General features: G+C 37.3%; 1 protein-coding gene across 3 annotated transcripts in view; it reads right to left on the bottom strand.

The window, feature by feature from the left end:
- Nucleotides 1-26535, bottom strand: part of HIBADH (3-hydroxyisobutyrate dehydrogenase) — a 107311-nt gene that overhangs the window by 78195 nt on the left and 2581 nt on the right. For all 3 annotated transcript variants that reach the window (XM_057550505.1, XM_007171527.3, XM_007171526.3), the window contains exons 2-4: nt 18520-18680; nt 7610-7719; nt 5013-5134 (exon numbers count right to left, since the gene is read on the bottom strand). In XM_057550505.1, coding sequence (XP_057406488.1) covers nt 5013-5134; nt 7610-7719; nt 18520-18680 — 393 coding nt within the window. The remainder of the gene's footprint in view (nt 1-5012; nt 5135-7609; nt 7720-18519; nt 18681-26535) is intronic.

Here is a 26535-nt window from a genome sequence, read left to right as displayed (position 1 = left end):
AACTACAAGGGCCACTTCAGAGTCTCTTCAGCTCAAGGTTTCTATGCAAACCTACAGACATACTAGGCAATCAGTGAGCTTATTCTTCAATTATTCAAGCACAGTTAAGTGCTGTAATTATGCCCTTGGAGCAGACTGAACAGTACTTAGTCATTAGTCGCAAACAATAGTTTTTAATTTGCTTTATGTCTAGCATTCATTATACAAGAGAGCTAATCAAATTGGAACTAATACTGTGGTAGCAGACCCATTCCATACTAAAAAAAAAAGCATGTGTCCAAATTGGTGTGACTAAACAACATTTCACATTAAAGGATTACAACTTTCATAAAGATGTGATTTACACAAGACAGATAAACAGATTAGGGCATCATACTTATGAGGCCAGAGTCATGGGCTACTAGAGAGCCTGGTTATTAGCTTTAGTTTGATAACCACAAACGGTTAAACAAAGGCACGGTATTAGACATATGGGGAGTCAGTGTAAAGATCATGCAGTTTAACTAACTCTGAGTGAAACTACCTGCTAAATCCTAGGGATACGAAGATAAATGTTCCACAAACATACCAAGCTTGTTCATGCCTCAGAGCCCTCACAGAGCACCTCCCTCTACTGAGAACACTCTTTCCCTTGACCTGCACATTCAGATCTCTGCTTAAATGTCACTTCCCCAGAGAAGGCATCCTGTCCACTCTATGTAAAAGGGCCCTCCCCTTAGTCTCTGTCTCCTTAACTGTTTACTCTGTTTTTTCCTTCATAGTACTTATCATTGAAATTATTCTTGTTTACTTGTTTATTCTCTCTATTCCTACCAAATCATAAGCTCCATGAGGCAAAAGATGTTGACTATCTTTAAAGCTCTAACTCTAGTACCTAGAACATACCTTGTATTTAAGTACTCAATAAATGTTTATTATATGAAATCAGCAATCAAGGTGCTGTCAGCATAATAGGATTAGAATGTATAATCAGAAAACAGTATATAATCTTGTAAGAATTATATAAATACAATAGTTTAAGTATAAGACATTTCATTAAAGAAAAAATGAAGACCTTCATTTTTAGAGTTACTTTTAAAGTTCCAGGCTCTCCCTAATATCCAAGTAAACTTCTTTTAACTTATTAACAGAAGTACAGCAGAAAATGAAACTAAAGGTGGTAGGAGAATTATAGGAACTAACCAATTTCATTTCTTCCTTGCATAAAGAATATTTACTAAAGAACCATCAAATCTAATTCCAAATTCCATTGGTTCCCCCTCGGATATAATCGGGAATCATCTATAAGGTTTCTAGTTGATCTTCAAGGTAAATTTTCCATTTCTAGAACTAAAAATCCTTCTCTAGCCCTAGAATCAGCTGTATAAATCAGATCTGGTGTTACTCTCTCTCTTTAAATATCCATAGAGGTGAATATAAGATAAAAGTCAAATTAAGTATTAATAGAGTAGAAGAAACACACAAGGTAACAGTAAGGCTCTATTTCTTAAACTGGGAGGAGAGTACACATGGGCCTGATGTATATTTATACTTGGTACCTTTATAATTTTATAAATATTTTGTATATAAATTCAGTATTTAACAAAAATTGAAAGAAAAAAGTGTTACTCCCTGTACTCAAAAAGCTTAAACTCTACAGGAGGAAGTGAATCAATGCCTATAAATATAATGTAATGCGGGCTTTGATAAACGCATGTACAGTTTGACAGCTTCAAAAGGAAGCACCAAATCGGCTGAGGCATGCCAAAGTACTTTATAAAGTAATATCTATGCTACAAAGTGTTAACTCTACAAGTATAAAAGTTACATTGGTTTTGGATGATAATTACAGCAGTTTAAGCATCACTTGCTTTTGATTTTTTTAAAAAGTCACATGGAACTTAAATAAAATTATATTATTTGTAATAAGGATGATGTATAAAAAAGCTGCAATAATGCAACCTGAGGAAAACCTTCAATATATTACTCCATGGGCTGGTAAAATGATACAGTAAAGATTCTTTTCATTGCATTCCCCAGAATAAAAGTTAGCAGAAAGCAGAGGAAGGGGCTGGACTAAAGAAATGAATCACTATCTCAAAAATCTATATAACTTCAAATTCATCTAGGTTAAAAACAAGCTTCTCTTTAAAATGCTAACCACAGAATAAGGAGTATAATATGTTCCTATTTTAATTTTTAGAATACTACTGTATTTGTAGGTAATAGCTCTATATAAATACACAAAAATGCATTTTTTTAAGTCTAAGATAAGGAACAAACAAGGGGTGAGGGAAAAGGGATAAACATGGGGGAAATTTTTTAAGGTTTTATTCAAATTACCTCAAATAATCCATGTTTAAGACTGACAAATATAGAACCTCTATAAAATTGTGGTCCCATCTTGGGTTCTAACTTGGGTATCTATGCTTTTTCCAGGTCCCTTTTCCTTAATTTTATTCAGTTAAAATATAATGATTTTTAAACCAGCCAACTCTAACTTGCAGAAAGTTTCCTCTATTTTATTTTAACTGAGGAAGTGGAGACATTTTTAATCCATCATATTAAAAATATAAAGATAATAACTATGAGAAGACAAACATAAGCTTCTATTATATACTGGCTAATCTCATAATGATCATGTCAACCAATAAATTATCACAAACCATCTCTACTCAAAGCTTCCAGTCTATACTATAGCACAGATTCAAGTGTATTCACTATTACAAATTAACATTTTTGCATTCTAAAACTACAAAAGTGGGTTTAAAAACAGCTTGGTAAGAACAAGGAGTAATTTCAAAGTTTTATCCCAAAGAAGACTATATTATTTTTAAAAGTTAAAATAACACTTAAAAATCAAGTTAGTATTCTTCATTATCAAATGATAATTTCAGGCTATACTCTTTTTTTTTTTTTTTTTTTATAGCTACTTTATTTATTTATTTATTTTTTTTTTTTATTTTTGGCTGTGTTGGGTCTTCGGTTCGTGCGAGGGCTTTCTCTAGTTGCGGCAAGTGGGGGCCACTCTTCATCGCGGTGCGGGGACCGCTCTTCATCGCGGTGCGCGGGCCTTTCACTATCGCGGCCCCTCCCGTTGCGGGGCACAGGCTCCAGACGCGCAGGCTCAGTAGTTGTGGCTCACGGGCCCAGCTGCTCCGTGGCATGTGGGATCTTCCCAGACCAGGGCTCGAACCCGTGTCCCCTGCATTAGCAGGCAGATTCTCAACCACTGCGCCACCAGGGAAGCCCCAGGCTATACTCTTGAAGCAAAAGAACATCAACCAACAGCAAGATCTTATGTACCAAGTATCAATTCTTTGATTAAATCACAGAACCACTCAAAGAAGAAAGAATTGTTCAGTTTATTAAATCCATTCTATAAAAAAAATACCAACACCAAGCTTAAAACTGCTTATTAGTATTTTATGATCAAAGATACCACATTATAAATCTTTACACCCAAAATCCTACTTAACCAAGTCAATATAACAATTATAGGGGCTAAAAATTATTTATACCTCCACCTATACTCAAAAGTGGTTTGGGATATAAGATACCTTTACAAGACCATTAGGTTCTTTATGAAAAAAAGAAACTGATTTAAATTATTATATTTTATTATTTTTTAATCCCAAAGCCAACAATCAAGTTTAATATAATAGGAATAAAATTGCTACTCCATTGTCTACTGCTATATTGCTGTAATTACATATGTATGTATGTGTATATGTATGCAAATACATATGTGTGTATGTGCATGTGTATTATATTCGATTACACAGTAATGTTAGAAAATTTGGAAATTATGGAAAGTCATAATACCCATAATCCTGCCATTCCAAAATACCCAGATACCCGCTATTAGTATTTTATATACTATTAAGCTTTTAGAATTTTATTAGTGGGTCTCCTTGTCCTCTGATTGAGATGATGATGATTTCTAAGTATGTCAATGTGGTGAATTTTATTTATTTATAGACCTTCTAATATTAAGCCATCTGTACATACATGAGATAAACCAAACTTGGTTGTAGTGTTTGATCTCTTTCATACGCAGTTGGATTTAGTTTGCTAATATACTTCATAAAGTTTTTACTTCTATATTCATGACTGATGTAGACCTACAGTTTTTCTCTCTCATAATGTTTCCGTCTGGTTTAATTATCAGAGTTATACACATCTTACAGAATGAGTTGGGGAAGCATTTCCTCTTTTTGTATTGTCTGGAAAAGTTTGTATAAAATTGAGATGGGGACTTCCCTGGTGGCACAGTGGTTAAGAATCCGCCTGCCAATGCAGGGGCCACAGGTTCGAGCCCTGGTCCGGGGAGATCCCACATGCTGCAGAGCAACTAAGCCCATGCGCCACATCTACTGAGCCTGCGCTCTAGAGCCCGTGAGCCACAACTACTGACCCTGCGTGCCACAACTACTGAAGCCTGCGCGCCTAGAGCCAGTGCTCCGCAACGAGAAGCCACCGCAATGAGAAGCCCATGCACTGCAACGAAGAGTAGCCCCCGCTTGCCACAACTAGAGAAAGCCCACGCGCAGCAACAAAGACCCCACGCAGCCAAAAATAAATAAATTTAAAAAAAAAATTGAGACCATCTGCTCCTTGAAATTCTGGTAACACTCACCTGTAAAATCACCTGGGCCTAATGTTTCCTGTATGAAATTATTTTTTCTTTTGTGCCACTTCTTCAGTTTCTTTAATAGTTACAAGATTATTCAGGCTAATTATTTCTTGAATCTGTTCTGAAAAGTTAAAATTTTCTAGGAATCGCTCTATCCCTACCCACAGTAATTTGGACCAAAAATTCATAGCTCTTCAAAGTTGTAACATCCTATTATCTGAATTTAGAAAAAGCATTGTATTTTGAGAGTACTAAATAACATAAGTCAGTTTTGCTTTGTTTTTATTTTTAATGAGGAAATTGAGAATCTGCAATAGCTCTAAAAATATCTGGATAAATCATAACTGTTACTTATGACAAACAGAATAGATGTGCATATATTTTAGCTACCACTTACCACCAGAAACAGGGGCGTCCATGAAAACTGCTCCCATTTTCTCAACTTCTTTCGCCAATTCTTTTGAAACCATAGGATCAATAGTACTGGAATCTATTAATAGTGAGCCTTTCTTCACTTTTCTAAGTAAATGAACAGAAATATAGTTTTAAAAAACTATAGTTTTATAATTTAAAAAATATAGTTTACAACTCTGAATAAGCATTTCATGCAACTACCTATATCAGAATCTGCTAAAATTCACCAGATATCAAGGAGGTCTTTGGTTTAATATTAAAAACATTATTAGAACTGGTTCAAAATCTCAAATACATTTTCAGATCAATTATAGTTCAAAGTAAACTGGAACTATTTCAAAGAAATCAAAATAATCTAATAATCTATATGGTATAAATTCTGGTTTCAGGTGAAATACACACAAACCATAATAATATAGGTAGGCTAAGATGTAAGCAATTTAAAACACCTATTAACTTTAAAAGGGCTATTTAGTAGGATTTAAATTTTTGTTTGTAAAGTAGCTGGGTCTCTTTAAAAAGTAATTTACTTGTCTTTAACAAGCCATATTGCAAATTTCACATATCCATTTCATTTCCACTAGGTAGAATAAACATAAGCAGTTAAAATTTAGCCATTTGCTTTAGGATGGCATATTCTTTAATAATTGCAACTTTGTAAAGACAAAATAAAACATCAAACAGGCAGAAAGGAAAATACAGGCACGGACCTATAAATCTCACAGAGACTTTTTGTTCTTTATGGTAAATTTATATACAAACATTGGTAAAAGGGGGAAGCAGTCTTTTCATATATCATATTTTACATCAATATTTAAATGGCATTCTTAAAGTAAAACAGTTCTGTTTGCACTGTAAGTGCAGACTATATACCTATATAGTTCCCTTACAGTCTATAATCTATGCCTATCTTCACTGGCTTGGAAACCGACCTAAATTACAATTTATTTAAAGGGCTATGGCTAACCTTGAATTCAAACTTCCCAAAATTCTTACTACAGATAAACTAACCCAGAGGACATCTAATCATAACCATGATTGGAAAGTTAGAACTGAATAAATTAAAATATTGAAGGGGAAATAGAAAATCATTGCTAAAAACTATAAAAAAGAAATTTTTTTCTACAGAAAAAAACAGCACGCAAAATGCTTTAAACAACAACAATTTTAGACACATGAATTGATCTGGTCCAAATGCAACAGCTGGGTATGTTCCATAGAAAAGAAATGGCACACTCTGTTATAGATCACCTCAGTATGTGGAATTCCACTTTACATACCCTAAAATATAAGAATTAAGTTTACCAGTCTTCTGTGATATTAATATTTTTAAGATCTTAAAGCTTTAAGCAAATGGGAAATGGTCTCAAAAATTATACATGCACAGGGTGTGGGGAAATGATCCTGACCCAGAAGAAAATAAAGAACTACCCATGAGAAGCAAATTACAGTTCAATGTAAAGCCAAAATCTTTCAAAGCACTCCCTAGACAAAACTGCCCTGGTTGCTGGCCACCGTATTCCAAGTAAAGGATATTAATAAACGCAGGATTTTGTCTCCACAAAGTTTTTAGTAACTTTTCCTTCCGAGGTAAAACAGGGCCATAATTGGAACAGACTAGGTAATGAGACAGCTAGGTCACCTCAGGACCACACACACACTGTGGGCCTGAGGGCTCCATCCAAAATGAGAGTCTTTCAACTTTCCCTGAAATCTAAACATTTATCTTATCAGTTTTCTGCCTAACATTCAAGTGTCTGTTGCTTCTAAGTTTGCTAGTTTTCCAAAGCAATTCAATTTCCCAAAACCTCAAATTTCATGTATTACAGCTTCATGAAATTAAACCCTTTCTTTTAGCCCTTCATGTGTCTACAAAGCCTACCAGTTTGCTCTAGCTCTCTGCTGAACTTCAACAACAAAACAAGTTAGGAACAGGAATCAGTAAGACCAGAAAACTAAATTCAACCACTGTCATCCTAATGTAACCACAAGGGTTTGGCAATAGGTAGCAATTAACCAAAAGGTTCTCAGAGCCAGGGAAGCTAGTTACTGGGTAGGAAACTCTGACCTAAATTATATATTATTTAAAGAGCTACTGCTAATCTTTAATTCCACCTTCTCAAAGTTCTTACTATAGATGTACTAACCCAAAGGACATACAATAACTTTTTATTTTATAATAAATTTTAAATAATGGTGTTCTTTCCAACGCTTCGTTTTATTTTTCATAGAAATCTTTTCCTGAATTTCTATAAACCGTAAGAAAATTATGCTTGTAACATTTGTACAGTTTAAAATGCAAGCTTTAAAAATCTCTTAAACAGGTTACCAATGTAAGTTTAACGCAAGATTAAAGGAAAGAAACAGAAAGCAAAAAAAATTTATTCCCAAAAGTCACATACTTGACTTCAGCGAAAAAATAAATCCTTTACAATGAAACCACACCATTCACTTTTAAGACATAAGAAAACAGTACAAGAAGGTTTAACAAACATAATTGTAATTTCACAATAGTTCTAACAAATGTGAAATTCATAAACTATCATAACAAGAACATAGCTACAGTTGAGAAATACATACTTTAGAATTCCATTTGCTCCAGAATAAGCTTCTATTGCATTGATGCTGGTGGGCAACATTGTAATAATTCTGTCAGCTTTTTCAGCTACATCTGCTGGGGAAGACACTACCTTTAAAAAAAAAATTGCAAAGGCACATTATTTAAATTAAATGCAAGCAGCTTCTACAGTACAAGTAGGATCCACTTTTTATGCATGCCCATAATAGTGACAGTGAATAAAAACTAATCCTTGTTTTCAAATGACAAAAACAAAAAACAAAAAACGAGCAAAAAAAACCCTTACTGCCTAAAATAGAGTCCATTCCTTCACACATACAGATGCAGTTTCTATGGAATCACATCCACTGTTTACTTTAAAAAGTGTGAAGTGAGTTGAGGGGGAAAAGGGCAAAACCCAACAGTCCTGGGAACAGACACACTTCTCATGGATTCCTCTAAGTTGGATTCTTAAACAGCATACTTTTTGGTAGATGCTTTAAGAAAAACATTCTAGTATATCAGACTTGGTAGCTGAACTACAGGATACACCAATTATTTCATGGGCAGCAATATCCACAAGTAAATTCTCAAGCGCCCGTTACCACTATCTTTCAGCCTCTATTTTCAAGGAAAAAAAAAAAAATTAAGCCTGTTTCATAAAAAGTCAGGACAAGAACATAAGCATGTACTGCACTGAATGTAAGTACCACCATGAAGCCTGAGAGCATGAGCTGTCAGGACTCCTGTGGAAACCATATATACAACAACGACATACGAACAGGCATCAAGGTATGCTCTCTCTGCAACCCTGACTTCTGCTTTAATGATGACCATGAACATACTGTACAGGAAAGCTGCTCTGCCCATCCTCTCTACATATGTTTACAAGTATGGGTGTACATACCCTCACTCACATTTCCCCCACCTCCTGCTCTCTCGAATATATACACCATGATACACCTGGCCAGCTGGTCAGCAACCAAAGAGGCCAGAAGAGACCAGGAGATCACTTCTTGACTGAAACTCTCCTTTAACAAAAAGAATCTATCACCCCAATTATCACGAAAGCTCCTTTCCAAAGCCTTTTCTCTCTTTAAAGAAAAGACAAAGAACTATCAGGAGGATAATCAAAGATTTCTCCATAGGAATATTTACATATGTATTAGAAACTGACATCTTTTCTACTAGGAAATGTGAACTGGCACATAAGCATCTTAGGAATGGGAATGGCTCTGTTTTCATGTGGTGGAAGTATACGAAACATTTTCTTTCTGTCTCTGATGTACAGCTGATGAAAGAATGAGAAACCAAACACAGTGTGCAATCTAAATATTATGAGCTAGAAGCAATTACATTTCATTCTTCCATAAGAGACTACCAGCTTCTAAATCAAATTCTACATAAAGGCAGTTTTAACATAATTTCTTAAGTTGTATTCTAAAATTTCAGATAATCAAGTATCCTGGCACTTTGTATACTTAGTGATAATATTAAACACCTCAGACTCTAAAGCCAAAAAAAAAAAAAAAAAAGTCTCTCTCATCTAAAGGCAATACAGCATTTTAGAGCCTACAATGTGGCACATTCAACAATATGTATATTTTGATATATAGTGGGGATCAGCCACAAATAATTCTGGAAAAAATTTTTTTTCCATCAAATTACAAAGCAATACTTAAGTTAGGTGAAAACCTTTCCTACACTCAAACAAACACTGAGATTTGAAAAGAAGCAACTATTTCCTGGCAAACAATTCAAGTTTCCTCAAGAAAAAAAAACAGCTCAGTAAGATGAGAGGAAAAGGAAAAGCTATAGGAGTCATAATTCTCTACTCTTGGACTGTGTCAAGAATATGGGTTACATAGAGAGCCCCATCTGTTCATCCTATTTAAATGAAGTAATAAAGGCATGCAAAATGGTGGCATACCTTTCAGTTGCCTTTCCTTCTATCTCAGCTCCATCTCTCTTGATCTTTCAGGGACTGTAGTAAGCCAGCCCTGAGGTCTAAGAGTCAACTTCAGACTTTCTCTTAGGAATTGAGAGTCTCTTCCACTGAAGGAAATTCAATTCCATCTAGATAACTCCTTGAAACATGCCCCCAGGGGCACCAACAAATTAGCTCACAGATCTAGGAATACTTCACACCTCCAAGCTTCTTGTGCCCATGAATTGGCAGTGCCAATTCATGCAACTGCCAAGTGCATGGGGTGGCCAATCAGCCCCCTGCATCCCTAGCATCTGCTTCTTGCGATGCCTGGGTTGCCAGAGTACTGCTAACCCCTCAAATATATAGGAAAGTAGTGTCAAAGCTCACAGGTCCGGAAAAAAACACACAATGATAGTGATAGCTGGAATGTCACCACTGTACTGGCCACAACTGCTCCATATGTAACAACGATATACATTTGGTACATTATAATAAGTCTCTAATTTGCACTACAGAAGGCATGTTTATTAGACAGACACGTGTGTCCAGTTATTCAAATCATCTTGCCTTCCATGTGATGACTTCAAGACTCTGAAATAACTGACTAACAAAATTTGGCCACGACTCAAAAGCTGGCAGGAAAAAAACAAACCTTATTGCCAGTCTGACACTCACCACAAAAGCCTTTAGGAGCCAACCTAATTAGAGTCCCTTCAGTTACATTTGCTAATTGAATGGATAAGCAAAGACAGCATGGATCAGGGAAAGGAACACTAATTTGGGAAGTCAGAGACCAGGTTTAGCTCAGACACTAAATCATCTGTGCTTTTGTGCAAATCACTTAACCTCTCTGGCTTCACTTTACGAATCTACAAAATAAGAATACTGATTTGGATTATCTTTAAGTGTTTCTATCTCCAAAGTAGAAAGGAAACTTAGGCAAGGGAATTTTTCACATTTAGTAACCTTAAATTCTAGGAAGGTACAGACTCTGTGAAAAAGGGCTGATGGTATAGGAAGCATCTGCAATGACTCAGTACAAATGTAAAGCATTAGCAGGACTCTTCTACACCTCCACAGGTGTGAACGGTCACTGACCTGGCTGACTCTGGACCATGGCTCTGCTCTGATTGTCATGGCCATCCTAGAAAAATCTCTTGATAATTCCAACTGCCTCATTCTTACACCACTGTGAATTAAGGTGACCCTACTTTTCCATTATTTTAATTTTGATTACAGGAGATTGGTTCCCTTCACAATATCTACAGTCTTTAAGAATTTCTGCAACTAGATTCATCTGTATGCTAGTAAGCACCAATGGCAGGTGTACAATATAAAGATTAGACAACTGGACAGATTAAAGACAAAATCTGCTTTGCTGGGTGGGTGGCAGGAGGAATGATGGGGGCATCAGGGCCCAGAGTAATCTGAAGTAACTGCACTTCCTTTTTACGTATCCAATGGAAGGAGACAACAGTTAACCTAGTTGTTTTACATAAAGAGAAAAATCTCGCTGTCTCTGCTAGACAAAACAGTCCCATAAGTGAAGCTCAACATTGCTTCCACATAAATCAAATGGGTAAGAGAAACTTGCAAAGAAACAAGATGAACATGACCTTGGTTAAACTTGCCACTCAGTGTATTTTAATCTTTCCAAGTAGAAAAGCATACTGTTGCTTCAAAATTGCACTACCCTTAAAAAACTGACCAAAACGGTTTTTGCCTACATCTTGAAACATTTGGTCAACAATGATGAAGCCCACTCAGCAAGAGACTTTTAAAGTTCTCATCTAACAAAACCTGAGTGGATGCCAGATTAGATCTCAATAGAATAACTTAACCAAACATGTTCAGCCTTATAACCCAGGAACAACAAGATGGTTCCCTTTTTAGAGAGAAAACAAGAGAATCCAATTAAGCCTAGTTCAACCAGAAAACTCACACAGAAATGGTGCATAAGTCAAGACTTTTGGCACCAATCAGAGGCATCTCCAAGGAAATTCCCAGACAATGAAAATGAAAACGAAGCACAAGTCACATGCCCTTGATGCTACCGCTTAAAAAGAGAAATTGGTATCTTCTGTAAAACAAAAGGAGGACACAAGGGACTCTGAAGAATATATTCTTAAGCACGGATGCAGTCAAATCACTTTATCTCCTAATTTGGTTTTAATTTTTATCATCATTCTTTCGTTTAAAAATATGTCTACAATTCTATTCCAAACAACTCTGGACTCAGTGACTCAGCCAACAAACACAGTGGTGCATTTATATGTGTGGTGTTGGGGAATGAAGATTTGGGAGAAATATGGTATAGATACTAAAGCAACAACCATAACAGTAGTAACAGTAGTGGTAGTAGTAACAGCACTTTCTATGTGCCAGGTTCTCTAGGACTAAGAGGAAGGTACTATTACTACTGCCATTTTATAAGATGAGAAAATCTAAGTAGAAAGAAGTTAAATAATCTGTCTAAAAGTCACACGGCCAGCACATGACAGAGCTGAGATCTGAGCCCAGGCAGCCAGGTTCCTCCTGGGTTTATGCATTTAAACCACTACATTCAAAATTTATTGATTCATGATTTCTAATACCCAAAGGCCTGATAATGATCATGGGTTACATTCTAAGAATAGATGCTAGAAGTTGAAATGATGCATTGTATGTTAAACCCGAGTTTCCAACAGAAATAAAGATATAATAAAGGGAAACGGAGAGAGGAAATCGTAAATTTTTTATGGGAATGACCACAAGTAACATATTAAACCAATTATAAATGCCCTAATAGAATTGGTTAACGTGTAAAGGTATAAATAAGTTCATTAAATACAGTCAGGCACGTGAAGCATTTTAACATGTCCAAGTTTTTATTTCCTTCATAACCCATGTAGTATTTTTTACTACTAGGTACAGCTGGAAGGAAAACCTCCAGGGTGGTAACATCCTAAAGCACTTCACCTGGAACTGAAGGTGGACCTTGCACCTTGAGGGGAGGGAGGAGCTGGCCGGTGGAAAGCAGAGCCAAGAAGCAGACAGAAACGGATCTAATTACATCTGTGCCCAAAATTCGGCTGTGCCTGGGTTCAGGCCACTCCCGAACTCTTCAGTTACATGAAACAGTAAATCCCCAGTTTTTGCTTTTAAAAAAACGAAAAAGCACTTCTTCAAGGAGATGTCCAAAGATCTTTAGAACTAGTTGATTGCTTTTTGATCCAGATATGTCTAGTTTGGTACTTTCTCTCCCTGCAAATTTCCCACTGAAAGCACAGCTGACATTTGAAATCAACTAGCCATGTTTTCTGCAGACTTTGAGGGGAAAAAATTCTGTTTTCTTTGGCTGCCATTTCATCGACTTCACTTAAGATAGTAACATTAGGGAAAGGAAGGGACACCTGTCCTTAAAATGTAACAGTCAACTCAAATATACTCTGAATTTTTGAACTCAATCCATTCACTGCACTATTGTACACAATGGCAAGAAGTTTCAAAGTTTTCACCTATATTTTTCCATCTCATCCTAAGTCTTCTCTGTCTTTTAGTAGTAAAATGAAACTTACTCTTTCCTTTATCAAACATTTTAAAACTAAATATAGCTATGAATTAGTACTACTGACATTTTAACACATCAGAAGTCACACATCCAAATTAACATTACCTTTTAAAGTAGGGGTCTTAGGAAATTACACTTGTTCAAATGACACTGCCGCTGTTCAAAACGGTTTTTAAGCTGCCGGCATAAATCATTTATCAACAAATGTTTTCATTTTATTATGACAGAATATTTCCCCTCAGGCCCAAAGCTTTTTTACCCTTTACCCTTCTCCTGTCATTTATCTCAATTTCACATTCTCCTGCCCTCCACTGCTGTTATAATCAATACTCAGAGGACCTCTTAGAGTCAAGACTGAGAGGAAGCAGAGCTGTGAGGGAGATGGGACGTGGGAAAAGAGGATTCTGCCTTCCAGGCTTTGCTGTCCCAGTGTGAACCACCCACACAACTTTCCCACCGTGTGCTGGGAGCCGGGCAGGGCTGGGAGCCGGGCAGGGCTGGGAGCTGCGGGCAGAAGCTAAGAGAGTCTCACGCTTCACTAATCTGGGACGGGCAGCCACCCAGAACCCATCCTCTTTCCTTCCCCACACCCACTTACGTATCTCAAGGAAGAAGAAAAGAAGGAAAATCTAATAACTGAGTCTGTGTCCTAGAACCCTCTGATTTCTATCCAGGAATCCAAGAGATCTCGTCTCCATGACTTTCACTTCAGGCTACAACATTTCTGTTTGTAGGTGAGTGAAGATTAAGCACAATATTTATGTAGCTCTCTATCAGAAATGAAATGACTCTTAAGAGTTACTTATTATTTTTCCCCTCAAAACCTGCTTCAGCACTTTATTACTGTCAAAATACAATTTTAATAAAAACTCCCTTCTATTTAGTCTTGCCACCTGAGACACATCTACTACATTGCCACATCCAACTCAACCTGCTTTATTCTCCACAGCACTAGGTGGACTGCTAGACACATGGGAGGTACTCAACCTGTACCGGTCGACCTAAAGTAGAAATCTCTAGAAACCGGGAGAGAGAGGCTTCCACTTTTAAGGAAAATTGCTCCTTTGTCCCCATTCTTCACCTGGATAAACCCTGCTTATTCTTGTGCTATCTACCTAAACGTCTAGTCTTCAGAGAACGACCCTAACTGCCCTCTCAGCCAACGTAATGCAGATTTTACTGAAAACTGAGGAGACTCTACTTTTTCTTTCCACATCACAATGTGGAATCACATATTTGTGTGATTTGATAATCTAACACCTCCTGTTGGTCCCCAAAGACAAACACTGTAACTGTTTTGTTCTGGGCTATATTCCCAGTACCTAGCACATAGAAAGTACTCAAGAAACATCAGTCAAATTAGTAAATTAATGAATGTCCTATCTCCTGTTTTGCTAAGAGATTCTAAGGTAGCCTTAACCCACAGTGATCAAAGCAATAAAAAGTAACTTTTCTTCACAAAGAAGTGAGAGACTCTGACATTGTCATGTGAATAGAAAGCATTAGAAAAGGAGTAACAGCTCTGTGGAGCAGAGGTGAAACCAAGACTTATGGGAACTTACTTAGAGCTAACACACACACTCCTTACTGTGCCAAACACGATTTTAAATTCTTTACATATATGAATTCATTTAATCCTCGTAACAACTCCCTGAGAAAGGTTATTATTATTATCCTTATTTCACACATGAGGAAACAGATATAGAGACACTAAATAACTTGCCTGAGATTGCAGATACTAAGTGGAAAGGGCAGGTTCTAAACCCATTTTGTAGATTCTTTCTGTACTGGTTTCCAGTGGCTGCCGCAATGTTACCCCAAGCGTGGTGGCTTAAAACATAGAAATGTATTCTCACAGCTCTGGGGGCCACAAGTATGAAAGCAAGGTGTAGGCAGCACCACGCTGCCTCCAAAGGAAGATCCTCCTTTGCCTCTACTAGCTTCTGGTTGCCCCGGTGTTCCTTGGCTTGCCACAGTATAACTCTGAAGTCTGCCTACGACTTCCCATGGCCTTCCCCTTGTGGCTCTCTGTAACGACACTCATCATTGCCTTTAGGGCCCACCTGAAATCCAGGATGACCTCATCTCAAGATCTTAAACCTAATTACATCTGCCAAGACCCTGTTTCCAAATAAGGTCACTTTCACAAGGGTAAGAACTTGGACATTTATCTTTTTTTTAAATAGCTTTATTGAGATATAATTCACATAACATATAATTTGCCCACCTAAAGTATATAATTTGATGGTTTTTAGTGTATTCACAGATATGTGCAACCATCACAATTGTAGAACTTTTCATCACTTCAAGAAAAAAATCCCATATCCATTAGCTATCTCTCCCCTATGCCTGCCTCCCTCTTTCCCCTCCTCTCCCAGCCAGCACTAAACAGCCACTAATCTACTTTCTGTCTCTACATTTCTCTGTTCTGGACTTTCATGTGTGAGTGCTTCATTCCTTTTTATGGCTGAATAATATACCACTGTATGGATATACCACATTTTGCTTACCAATGATGGGACATTTAGGTTGTTTCTATCTTTTGGCTATAATGAATAATGCTGCCATTTATATACAAGTTTCTGTGTGGGTATGTGTTTTCATTTCTCTTTCATACATACCTAGGAGTAGAATTACAATCTCATCAGCAGTGTGTGATAGTTCAATTTCTCCATACTTCTTGTTATCTGACTTTGTAATTCTAGCCAACCCAGTGGGTGTGGAAATCTCATTGTGGTTTTGATTGCATTTATCTGATAACTAATGATATTGGCATCTTTTCATGTGTTTATAGGTCATTTGTACCTTCTTTGGAGAAATGTCTATTCAGATCCTTTGTCCATTTAATTGAGTCACTTGTCTTTCTGTTTGAATTGTATGACTTCTTTATACATGCTAGATATAAGTCCTTATCAGATATATGATTTGCAAATATTTTATCCCATTCTGTGGGTTACCTTTTCACTTTCTTGCTGGTGTTCTTTGGAGCACAAAAGTTTTCAATTTTGATGAAGTCTTATTTTTAATTTTGTTGCTCATGATCTTGGGTGTCATATTTAAGAATCCTTTGCCAAATTCAAGGTCATGAAGATTTACCCCTATGTTTTCTTCTAAGAATTTTGTAGGACATCTTTTGGGGGGCCACTATTCAACCCACTGTATACCCACTCACTATACAATCCATCATAATAGATAACTATTATTTAATTCCAACAAATTTCATTGGTGCAGAACAACATATTAAATAAGGGTGTGGTATATAATCATTACTGGCCTGACATTAACTGATCCAAGAGAAATCTAGGCACTTTATTTTCTAGTAGTCTAGTTTATAAATAGGTAACAGGTAGCTACATTTCAGAATCATCAAGGAAGATGCCACACATACACTTAAAAATGTCTCATACATAAATTTCATTAATTAGTGACTACACATCATGTAATTAGAAGAGCTAGGGCTTCCCTGGTGGCGCAGTGGTTGGGGGTCCGCTTGCTAATGCGGGGGACGCGGGTTCGGGCCCTGGTCCGGGAGGATCCCGCATGCCGTGGAGCAGCTGGGCCCGTACGCTACGGCTGCTGAGCCCGCGCTCTAGAGCCCGCAAACCACAACTGCTGAGCCCGCGCTCTAGAGCCCATGAGCCACAGCTGCTGAGCCCACACGCTGCAACTGCTGAGGCGCGCGTGCCTAGAGCCCGTGCTCCGCAACAAGAGAGGCCACTGCAATGAGAAGCCCGTGCACTGCAACGAGGACCCACGCAGCCAAAGATAAAAAATAAAATTAAAAAAAAAAAAAAAAAAAAAAAAAAAAAGAGCTAAAGCTCCAAAGTCAAAGACAGACCTTTGTTCAGATCCTGGCTCTTGCCATTCACTCACTGTGTAACCTTGGGGATGTTATTTAACTTCTCCAAGCATCAGTTCCCTGAAAATACTTCTGTTACAAAGATAAAATTAGATAATATGTACAAAATATTTAGTAAAAGACCTGACACGTAGTAGGTACTCATTAAATATTAGTTTCTTTTCTGTCTCTTTTAAAATGTAAATGTCTCCTTCACTCAAGTATAAGTCTTATTCTTAAGGTAGCCTTCCTTCACACCTACCTAAAATTAGCAACACTAAAAAACTAAGAATTTTGTTGGGAAATGGAGGTAAAAGGATAACTTCAGAGTATGAGGCAATTCAGGCAGAGCATCAGAAAGCTCCGGAAATCTGGCAAGCAGCAGAAAAGAGATTCACAAAGGGGTGATGACCATTTCAGTTCTCCATAGGCAAGTTGTTAAGTGCTACAGGAATAGAGGGAAGAGTAATGGCTTTGGTCACAATTTGAAAGGCCCTAAGCTTCTGCTTTGCCAGTCCAGGGTAAATCAGTTTCCATTCAATTTCCACCTCTGTATTACTAGAAGGGGTAGAAAGAGGAAGAGAAATTCATGTGATCTTTCATAAACACACACACACATGAAAACTTCGGGAACATTCTTCTCCAAAATGCCAGAAGAATATGCTGTTATTACTTTGATTGAATTCCGTATTTAATTGAAGATATTTCCTCTGTTTAGAGACCAAGTACCGTTGTTACTCTTACAAATAAATATATAAACCATTGTAAAGTGCCAACATCAAATAGATGTGTTATCCCAAAAAGTAATATCTTTCTCCTCAAAAAAACAATTCAAGCCAGACTGAATATCAACTTGGAACTCCTTACCATCCTTGAAGATGGTAAAGCCACCTTTCCCAGAACAAAGAACTGATCAAACCTCTCCAACAAGTCGAAGTCCCTAAGCTACTTAAGGTCATCAGTAAACCTGCTGCACTGGTGGTACAGTGTCAATATTCAGAGACTATATGGGCATAAGCAGCCACAACCCTACCCTGAAAAGTTCCAAGATGATACTCACACATCCTCAAACAACACTGCTGCCACCCCCAGATGGCACACAAACCATGATGGAGAAGGAGATGGAGGATATCCAGATCTGCAAGTAGCCTCTATGTTGCTTAAACCTGTTCTTTATGTACGCATTGCATTTTCTCAGTATTTATTTCAAGTCTATTATCTAGAAGTTGACTATTTATTTGTTCTCTAACCTTTTTCTGTATTTCTCAGGAATTTTTTAGTATTCACCCAGTTCTGGGATTACATTCAGCCCTCAGTTACCACTCTACAACTTGTACAAGAAGAATTTCCTTCATATCTTGAAAAAAAAACTCTAAATTCAGTTACTAGTACACGGTCTCGTGTGTGTGTGTGTGTGTGTGTATACATATTTTACATATCATATAATATATACATATATAATATTACATATAGAGAAATAAAATTAACAAGTTAACTTTACAAATCCATTGTGTATACTTCTAAGAAGATGTCACTCATTTGAATGTGGAACATCAAAATCTAAAAAACATTTTTAAACATCAAAATCTAAAAAAATCTTAAGAAAAGGTCTTACCTGTTCACCTGCATCTAGAAACTCTTTGCATGCATCAGGGAACACATCATAAATAATGAGTGGATAGCCATGTTTCATGAGATTTTTTGCCATTGGATTCCCCATGTTGCCTACTCCAATGAATCCAACTGGAGTCTTAGAAGCCATTGACCTAGAACACACTGATTTCAATACATTATTTTTAACAGGAGCAGATAACATGTTTTATTGTAAATATTCACTCAATATTAAGAAGTCAATTGTTATTTTGATATTTTCTATTTAAAAAAAAACTTTTTAAAGACTAGTTTTAAACTAATGATCATTTAAAGATATCAACAATGTATAGGCAGACTAACTTCTGAGTATATAGTTCTCCAGGAAGCAATCATAAAATTTTAAGCATTCTCTCTTCTGCTTTCTATCTCTATAACATCCCTTTACTATTTTTAACAATAAACTTAATGTTATCATTTATTAAATACCTATTATATACTTTACCTGTTAAGTGAAGTATCCTAGATTCTCTTATCTATATTACCTTCTTTAATAATGTGTATTAAAAACTGGAAGTATTCAATAAAAACCTGTATCTTGGACAAGGTCCAAGAATGGGAAAACGTTTTACCTTCCCACTTCCTCATTTATAGAAACCATCCCCTCCAATGGTATAAAAAACAATCTTAATAAAAATGTTAAACCCAGAAGAATGTATTTCAACCAAAAGTCACCAGTTTATAAATGGGGTCCTAGGAGAGAGCAGGGGGACACTTCCATGGGCTTTCCATGGCCAGGGTAACAGTCTCAGGACCCTGAGATAACAACTCCGTGCACTTTCACACAAGAGGCATCTCCATTTACAGAAAAAGAAAATTGTTCTTAAAAAGCTGTATGCAGGGCTTCCCTGGTGGCACAGTGGTTAAGAATCCGCCTGCCAATGCAGGGGACATGGGTTCAAGCCCCGGTCCGGGAAGATCCCACATGCCTGCCGCAGAGCAACTAAGCCCATGAGCCACAACTACTGAGCCTGCGCTCTAGAGCCCGCAAGCCACAACTACTGAAGCCCGCATGCCTAGAGCCCGTGCTCCGCAACAAGAGAAGCCACCGCAATGAGAAGCCCGCGCACCGCAACGAAGAGTAGTCCCCGCTCGCCGCAACTAGAGAAAGCCCACGCACAGCAACAAAGACCCAACACAGCCAAAAAAAATAAATTCACACACACACACACACAAAAAGCTGTATGCAGGTTCTGTTTGATTTGATTTTCTTCCTTTTTACAAAAGGCTTTTTTTTTTTTTTTTTTTTTTTTATTATTTATTTATTTATTTATTTTTGGTTGTGCTGGGTCTTCGGTTCGTGCGAGGGCTTTCTCTAGTTGCGGCAAGTGGGGGCCACTCTTCATCGCGGTGCGGGGACCGCTCTTCATCGCGGTGCGCGGGCCTTTCACTATCGCGGCCCCTCCCGTTGCGGGGCACAGGCTCCAGACGCGCAGGCTCAGCAGCTGTGGCTCACGGGCCCAGCCGCTCCGTGGCATGTGGGATCTTCCCAGACCAGGGCTCGAACCCGTGTCTCCTGCATTAGCAGGCAGATTCTCAACCACTGCGCCACCAGGGAAGCCCTACAAAAGGCTTTTTGAAATCACACTGGGGCATACAATTCAAGGTAATGCTTTTTGCAAGAGAGCAGACAGCATTCGCATCACCATGAAAATAGTATTAGACACGATTTCTCTATTTCTAGATTTAGAACTCCACTCACGGGCTTCCCTGGTGGCGCAGTGGTTGAGAGTCTGCCTGACAATGCAGGGGACATGGGTTCGAGCCCTGGACCGGGAAGATCCCACATGCCGCGGAGCGACTAGGCCCGTGAGCCACAGCTACTGAGCCTGCGCGTCTGGAGCCTGTGCTCCGCAACAAGAGAGGCCGCGATAGTGAGAGGCCCGCTCACCGCGATGAAGAGTGGCCCCCGCTTGCCACAACTAGAGAAAGCCCTCGCACAGAAACGAAGACCCAACACAGCCATAAATAAATAAATTAATTTAGAACTCCACTCAAGTATTTACTGCATGAAGTACTATGACACAAGCAAGATGTGGTCCTTGCCCTCCAAAAGTTCACAGTCTAGTGAGAGAACAAAGAGAAATAACTCCACTTGCCCTTTTCCCTATCATTTCCCGGATTTATTTTTCCTTTTTCTTTCAAGGACTCCAGTTTTAAAACTGTGTAGTGCACCAACTAATCACAGTCACCCTTTTTCAGATCCTCTCAACTAACGGATCCCTGCTCTTCCTTCAACTTAATCTCAGTGTAATGAGATTTCCTAAAAGCAAATTATTTGAAGCCCTAATGCTTAAGAAATAGAGGTCTTCTTGGGTCAGAAGCACATTTAATTCCTATGAACTCGATGACTGCCTCTAACATTTCTGTTAAAGATGGGTGTCATTCCTGTGCATCATCGCCTTACCAGTGCTGAGTTTAACATGCTGGGTATGATAGGAGTCCTGCGCCTAACTTTCTGGTTCACAAGGGGTTTAATGACAGAGAAATGACACCTCACTGAATTTTTATTTTGATATTAAGCAGAATGAGAAGTATACTTTGTAAGAGAACTCTAATACTAACAACTGGTGTGCCTGACTACTGTGTTAAGCTTGAAAAGGTATAATTTAACTAAGAACATTAGAAACTAGGAATATCATTATTTAAATGCAGTTAATTTTAACAGGCAACTCACTGTAAGTCAAACACTTAATAACTATAGCAAGGTAGGACCATAATTCATTCACACATTCAACAAACATGAAGCAACTATCATATGTACCATGGCAGATGCCATCAAAGACACAAATGACATACAGTCCTTGCTTTCAACCAGCTTAAAACACAAGAGGACAACTATGTACGCAGACACTAAAACATGAAAGTAAAGGATAAAGTATGAAAAATAATGCTGATACTAAAGAACTCATCTGATTTGGGAACTTGAAAAAGCTAGCATTTGACCTGAGTATTCTAGGATGGGTAGGCTTTCAAATGGAATTAGAGTAGGAACAAAGGGAGCTCCATATAGAAAAGGAATGAGTATGCACATGAGCATATGCAAGGAAATAGGAAAGCCAAGAAAAAATGAATAATAGTAAAAGTTAATAATTGTGGCAATTTTACTACATGCCAGACACTATACTCAGTACTTTATAAATAGCACTGTCATCCCATCCCATCATTAAGCCTATCTTCCAGCTCAGGTCCCTGACACTTGGTTAGTTTAAATAAAATGCCCAAGACTTTATAAGGTTGTAATGCCAAAATTCATATTCAGCCAATCTGACTCTAGGTTCTTCATTTTTAAGTGCCCTCCACTCTTCCTACAGGATGCACAAAGAAACAAAAACAGCAAGATTAAGATTGAAAGAAAAAATGCAACCATAATGTGGAAGGCTGGGAAGTATGCTCTAAACAACTTGAGTGTATTTTGTAAGCAAGTGGTGGTACCACAGACTGAATGTTTGGTCCTCCCAAAATTTCTATGTTGAAAAAATAATTCCCAGTGTGAGGGTATTTGGAGGTGGGGCCTTTGGGCAGTGATTAGATCATGAGGGGAGAACCCTCACGAACAGGACTAACGCCTTTACAAAAGAGGCTGCAGAGAGCTCCCTCATCCCCTTCTACCATGTGAGGACACAGTGAAAAGACGGCCGTCTTTGAACCAAGAAGTAGGCCCTCACCTGACACTAAATATGCCAGTACCTTTATTTTGGAACTCCCAGTCTCCAGAACTGTGAGAAATAGTTCTCTGTTGTTTATAAGCCACCCAGTCTATGGTATTTTGTTATAGCAGCCCAAACAGACTAAGACAGGTAGTTACTGAAAGGTTTGGGCAAGAGAAATGACCTGACCAAACCCATGCTTTAGGACAGAAATGAGGCAGCAGTGTACAATGGATGAACTAAAGGAAGAGCCTGGAGGCAAAAAGACCAACATAAAAGTGACTGTCTAGGTCTGTCTTAGTCCATTCCAGCTGCTATAACAAATATACCACAGTATATTTGTTATGATGACTTAAACAACAAGCATTTATTTCTTACAGTTCCGGAGGCTGGGAAGACCAAGATCAAGTAGGCAACAGATCCAGTATCTGGTGAGGGCCCACTTCCTGGCTTGTAGATGACCATCTTCTTGTATCTCTGGAGAGCAGAGAGAGAGGACAAGCTCTCCTTCCTGTTTTTAGGACACTAATCCCATTCATGAGGGCTCCACCCTCATAACCCAATTATTCCCAAAGGCCCCACCTCCTAACACTACCACAGTGGGGATTAGGATTTCAACACATGAATTTTGGAGGGTTACAAACATTCAGTCCACAGTAAGGGCAGAGTTAATAAAGAGTGGTGGCTATAGAAAAGACAGATATGGAAAATATTTCAAATACAGTAGTAAAAGGACACAGCAATAGGTTGGATTATAATATAATTACAGAAGAAAAGGATAGTGACCTTAAAAACAAAGCAACAGAACTATCCAAAACAAAACACAGAAAAAAGAATTTAAAAAATAAAAAGAACATTAGTGAGCAGTGAGACAGCTTCAACCAGCCAAATACATAGCGAAATTGGAGTCCTCAAATGAGAGGAGAGCAAAGTGGGGACAAGAAAAATATGTGAAGAACTAATGGGAAAAACTTCCAAATTTGATGAAAACCATAAACCCCATGCATCCAAGCTCAATGAACCCCAACACAAGAAACAAGAAGAAAACTATACCAAGACACATCATAATCAAAATGCTCAAAAGCAACCGGCAGAAAAAAGACATTATGTACAGAGGAACAAAGATAAGAATGAAGGCAGATTTCCTGTCAGAAACAAAGCCAGTGAGAAAACAGGAGAGCATCACCTTTAAAGAACTGAAACAAAAAACAACTGTCAAGATAGGAATCTATCTAGCCAGTGGAACTGTACAATTATAGATGTATGAGTATGTAGAGAGGCATGAGGAAACTGATGGGGGAGGGGTGAATGGATACATTCACTGTCTCGATTGTGATGATGGTTTGATGGTTTCACAGGTATATACACATCAAAACTCATCAAACTGTACACGTTAAACAGGTGCAGTTTATTGTAAGTCAACTATATTGCAATAAAGTTGTTTTTAAAGAGTCAACATGTTTACAGAAAAAACAAACAAGAGAAGACATTTCTCAATCTAAAGATACTAAAGTGATATATCAACCGAATGCAACGTGTGAAGTCTGAATGGATCTGGATTTGGGGGGGAAAAAGTCTTAAGACATTCTAAGGAAAATTATGAAATTTTAAATACGAGCTGTATATTAGGATGATACCAGGGAAGTGCTAATTGTCTTAGGTAAATGGTAGTTTGGCTATGTAGGAGACAGGCTTTCTTAGGAGATTCACGCTGAATCATTTAGGGTTGAAAGTGTCATAGTGTCTGCATTTTAATTTCAAATGATACAGGTGGGATATGAATATACTTGGAAAGAAATAAAGCAAATATGGCAAAAGGTTGGTTAACAACCGTTGACACCGAGCAAAGAGTACACAGATATTCATGGCATTATTCTTTCAATACTTTGTTTGAAATTGTTCATAATAAAACAAGGGGGAAAAACTTAGCACATCTCAAAAAAAAAAATCACCAACATGACAAAATACAAATAACTAGGAAGAACACTTGCAACACACGAAAGAAATAGGGCTACTTTACTATATATGCAAATAACTTTAAAATCTGGAAGAAAAATGTAAATAATCCATTGTTTTAAAGTACGCCAAAATCACAACATGACAGTTAACAGAAAATATTTTTAAAAAACTTTGAAAAAATGCTCAACTTCTGTCATAACTAGAGTAATGCAAAACAAAGCAATGTAATACCATTTTCACCTATCAGCTGGACAAATGTGTTTCTTTGATAAAACTCACACCTGGTTAGAAAGGACTGATAAAAAATATACTCTCATACACTGTAGAACTGTATTTTATGTCATCCTTTTAGACAGCAATTTGAAAAAAGGATCTACATTTGAATTTTATTATAAAATTTAAATTGAAAATGTACATACTCTTTGACCCAGTAATTCCATTTCCAGGAATTTATACTATACGTAAGGGGTCAGCACACTTTTTCTTAAAGGGTGAGGGGGTAAACAATTTCAGTTTGGGGCCATGAGGCCTCTCACAACTATTCAACTCATCCGCTATAGTTTTAAAACAGCCATACACAATATAAAAACAAGTGGCTGTGCTTGTTTTCCAATATAATTTTATTTACAAAAACAGGGACCCAGCTATTGGGCCACAGTTTGCTGACCTCTACTATATATAAACTCTGAACAACACAAAAATATAGTTTACTATAGGAATGTTTGTAACAACAGAAACATTATAAATAACTAAATACACATTAACAGGGCACTTAATTTATAATAACTAAATATACATTAACAAGGTACTTGATATTTCATAGAAAATCAATACAATGAAATAGTATGTAATGTTCAAAAGAATGTGATATATCTATCTAAAAGTATAAGGAAAAAAATCTCCAGGACATGTTATTAAGTGAAAAAAAGCAAGATGCAGAGCATTATATATAGTAACATACAGTATATGAGAAAAAAGAATACATATGCATTAAACGTTTTCAAATTTCTGTAAGATGCTTAAGAAACAGCAGTTACAGCTAGAAAGTTGGACTGATGGGTCAGAGTTAGAGAAATGACTCTTTTACTTTTCATTTTATAACCTTTTGAGTTCTTACCATGTGCATGTAACTTTTATAACTACTTTTATAATGAAATGAAATAAATAAATTGGCACACAGTGAGTGTTTAATAATGTTATATGAATGAATTACTAACTAGAGAGAGTTTTCATCAAATGAGGATAAAAGTCAGTGCTGAAGCAAGAGTAAAGATAGTGATAAAGTGGATCCAGCAAAGGTAATTTGTATTGCAGCAACCATTAAGCAAACGCTGCAGGATGACTATCCAATATCCTTTCCTCCCAGACCTATGGTCAAGTTCCAAATTACCTCAACCAATTATGGTACCTCCATCTCTCTGCAAATGACTGTTCACAGATTGGCAGACCTAAGTAAAAGATTTCGAAATGCTGTGAAAAATCAGAGTATGTAATAGGAAATGAACTAGAGATTAAAGAAAAGATTGTATCTAATCAGCAAACTCCTGTGACTCTCAGTACCACTACTTAAGCGGCAGCCAGGAGGAAGAAGAAACTAGCCAGAAAATTTGGCAAAGTTAGTTTCTAAATTTATAGATGTAAATTTACAGATTACAACCTTTTTCTCCAATGGGACATGGACAAAGTTATCCATATCTTGGTAACATGAAGTGCCACCAAAAATCAGGCGACTCTAAGTTTCAAAATGGAAAAATTGGTTAATAGGTTAATTATTTTACATTTCTAAAAGTTTTTTTCTCTCATCAGAGTAATTCATTGTAGAAAACTGAAAAATACGAAAAAGTATAAAGTCATAAGGGAAAAAGTTAATCTCACTACACAAAAATAATCAGTTAGCATTTTGTATAGCCCTTCTAGTCTTCTGAATGCATTTTTTCATTATGAGACTCTATATTGTATATACAACTTTGTGTCCTACTTTATCACATATTACGTCATAAGCATTCTTTTTGCTTTAATGCTAAGAGTTACTAAACTAAGGGTAGTGACTTACTCTATAAAGGCCTTTATTATTTGGGTCAAGTTATTTTAGAAATACAGTTGACCCTTGAACAATGAGTGGGGTTGGGGCACTGACGCTCCTCACAAAATCCAAGTATAATTTACAGTTGGCCCTCCACACCCATGGCTCCAAATCTGCAGGTTAAACCAACTGTAGTACAAATTTATTGAAAAAAATCCATGCATAAGCTACCCATGCAGTTCAAACCCGTTTAGTTCAAAGGTCAACTGTATTCTCCTTATGCAATTTCACAAGTTTAAGGTCAACTTTTGGTCCCCAGGGTCATGTGCAGCTTTTCAGAGTTTCATGT

This window comes from Balaenoptera acutorostrata, chromosome 7 (assembly GCF_949987535.1).
Source record: "Balaenoptera acutorostrata chromosome 7, mBalAcu1.1, whole genome shotgun sequence".
NCBI lineage: Eukaryota > Metazoa > Chordata > Mammalia > Artiodactyla > Balaenopteridae > Balaenoptera > Balaenoptera acutorostrata.
This window is presented reverse-complemented; position numbering and strand designations above follow the sequence as displayed.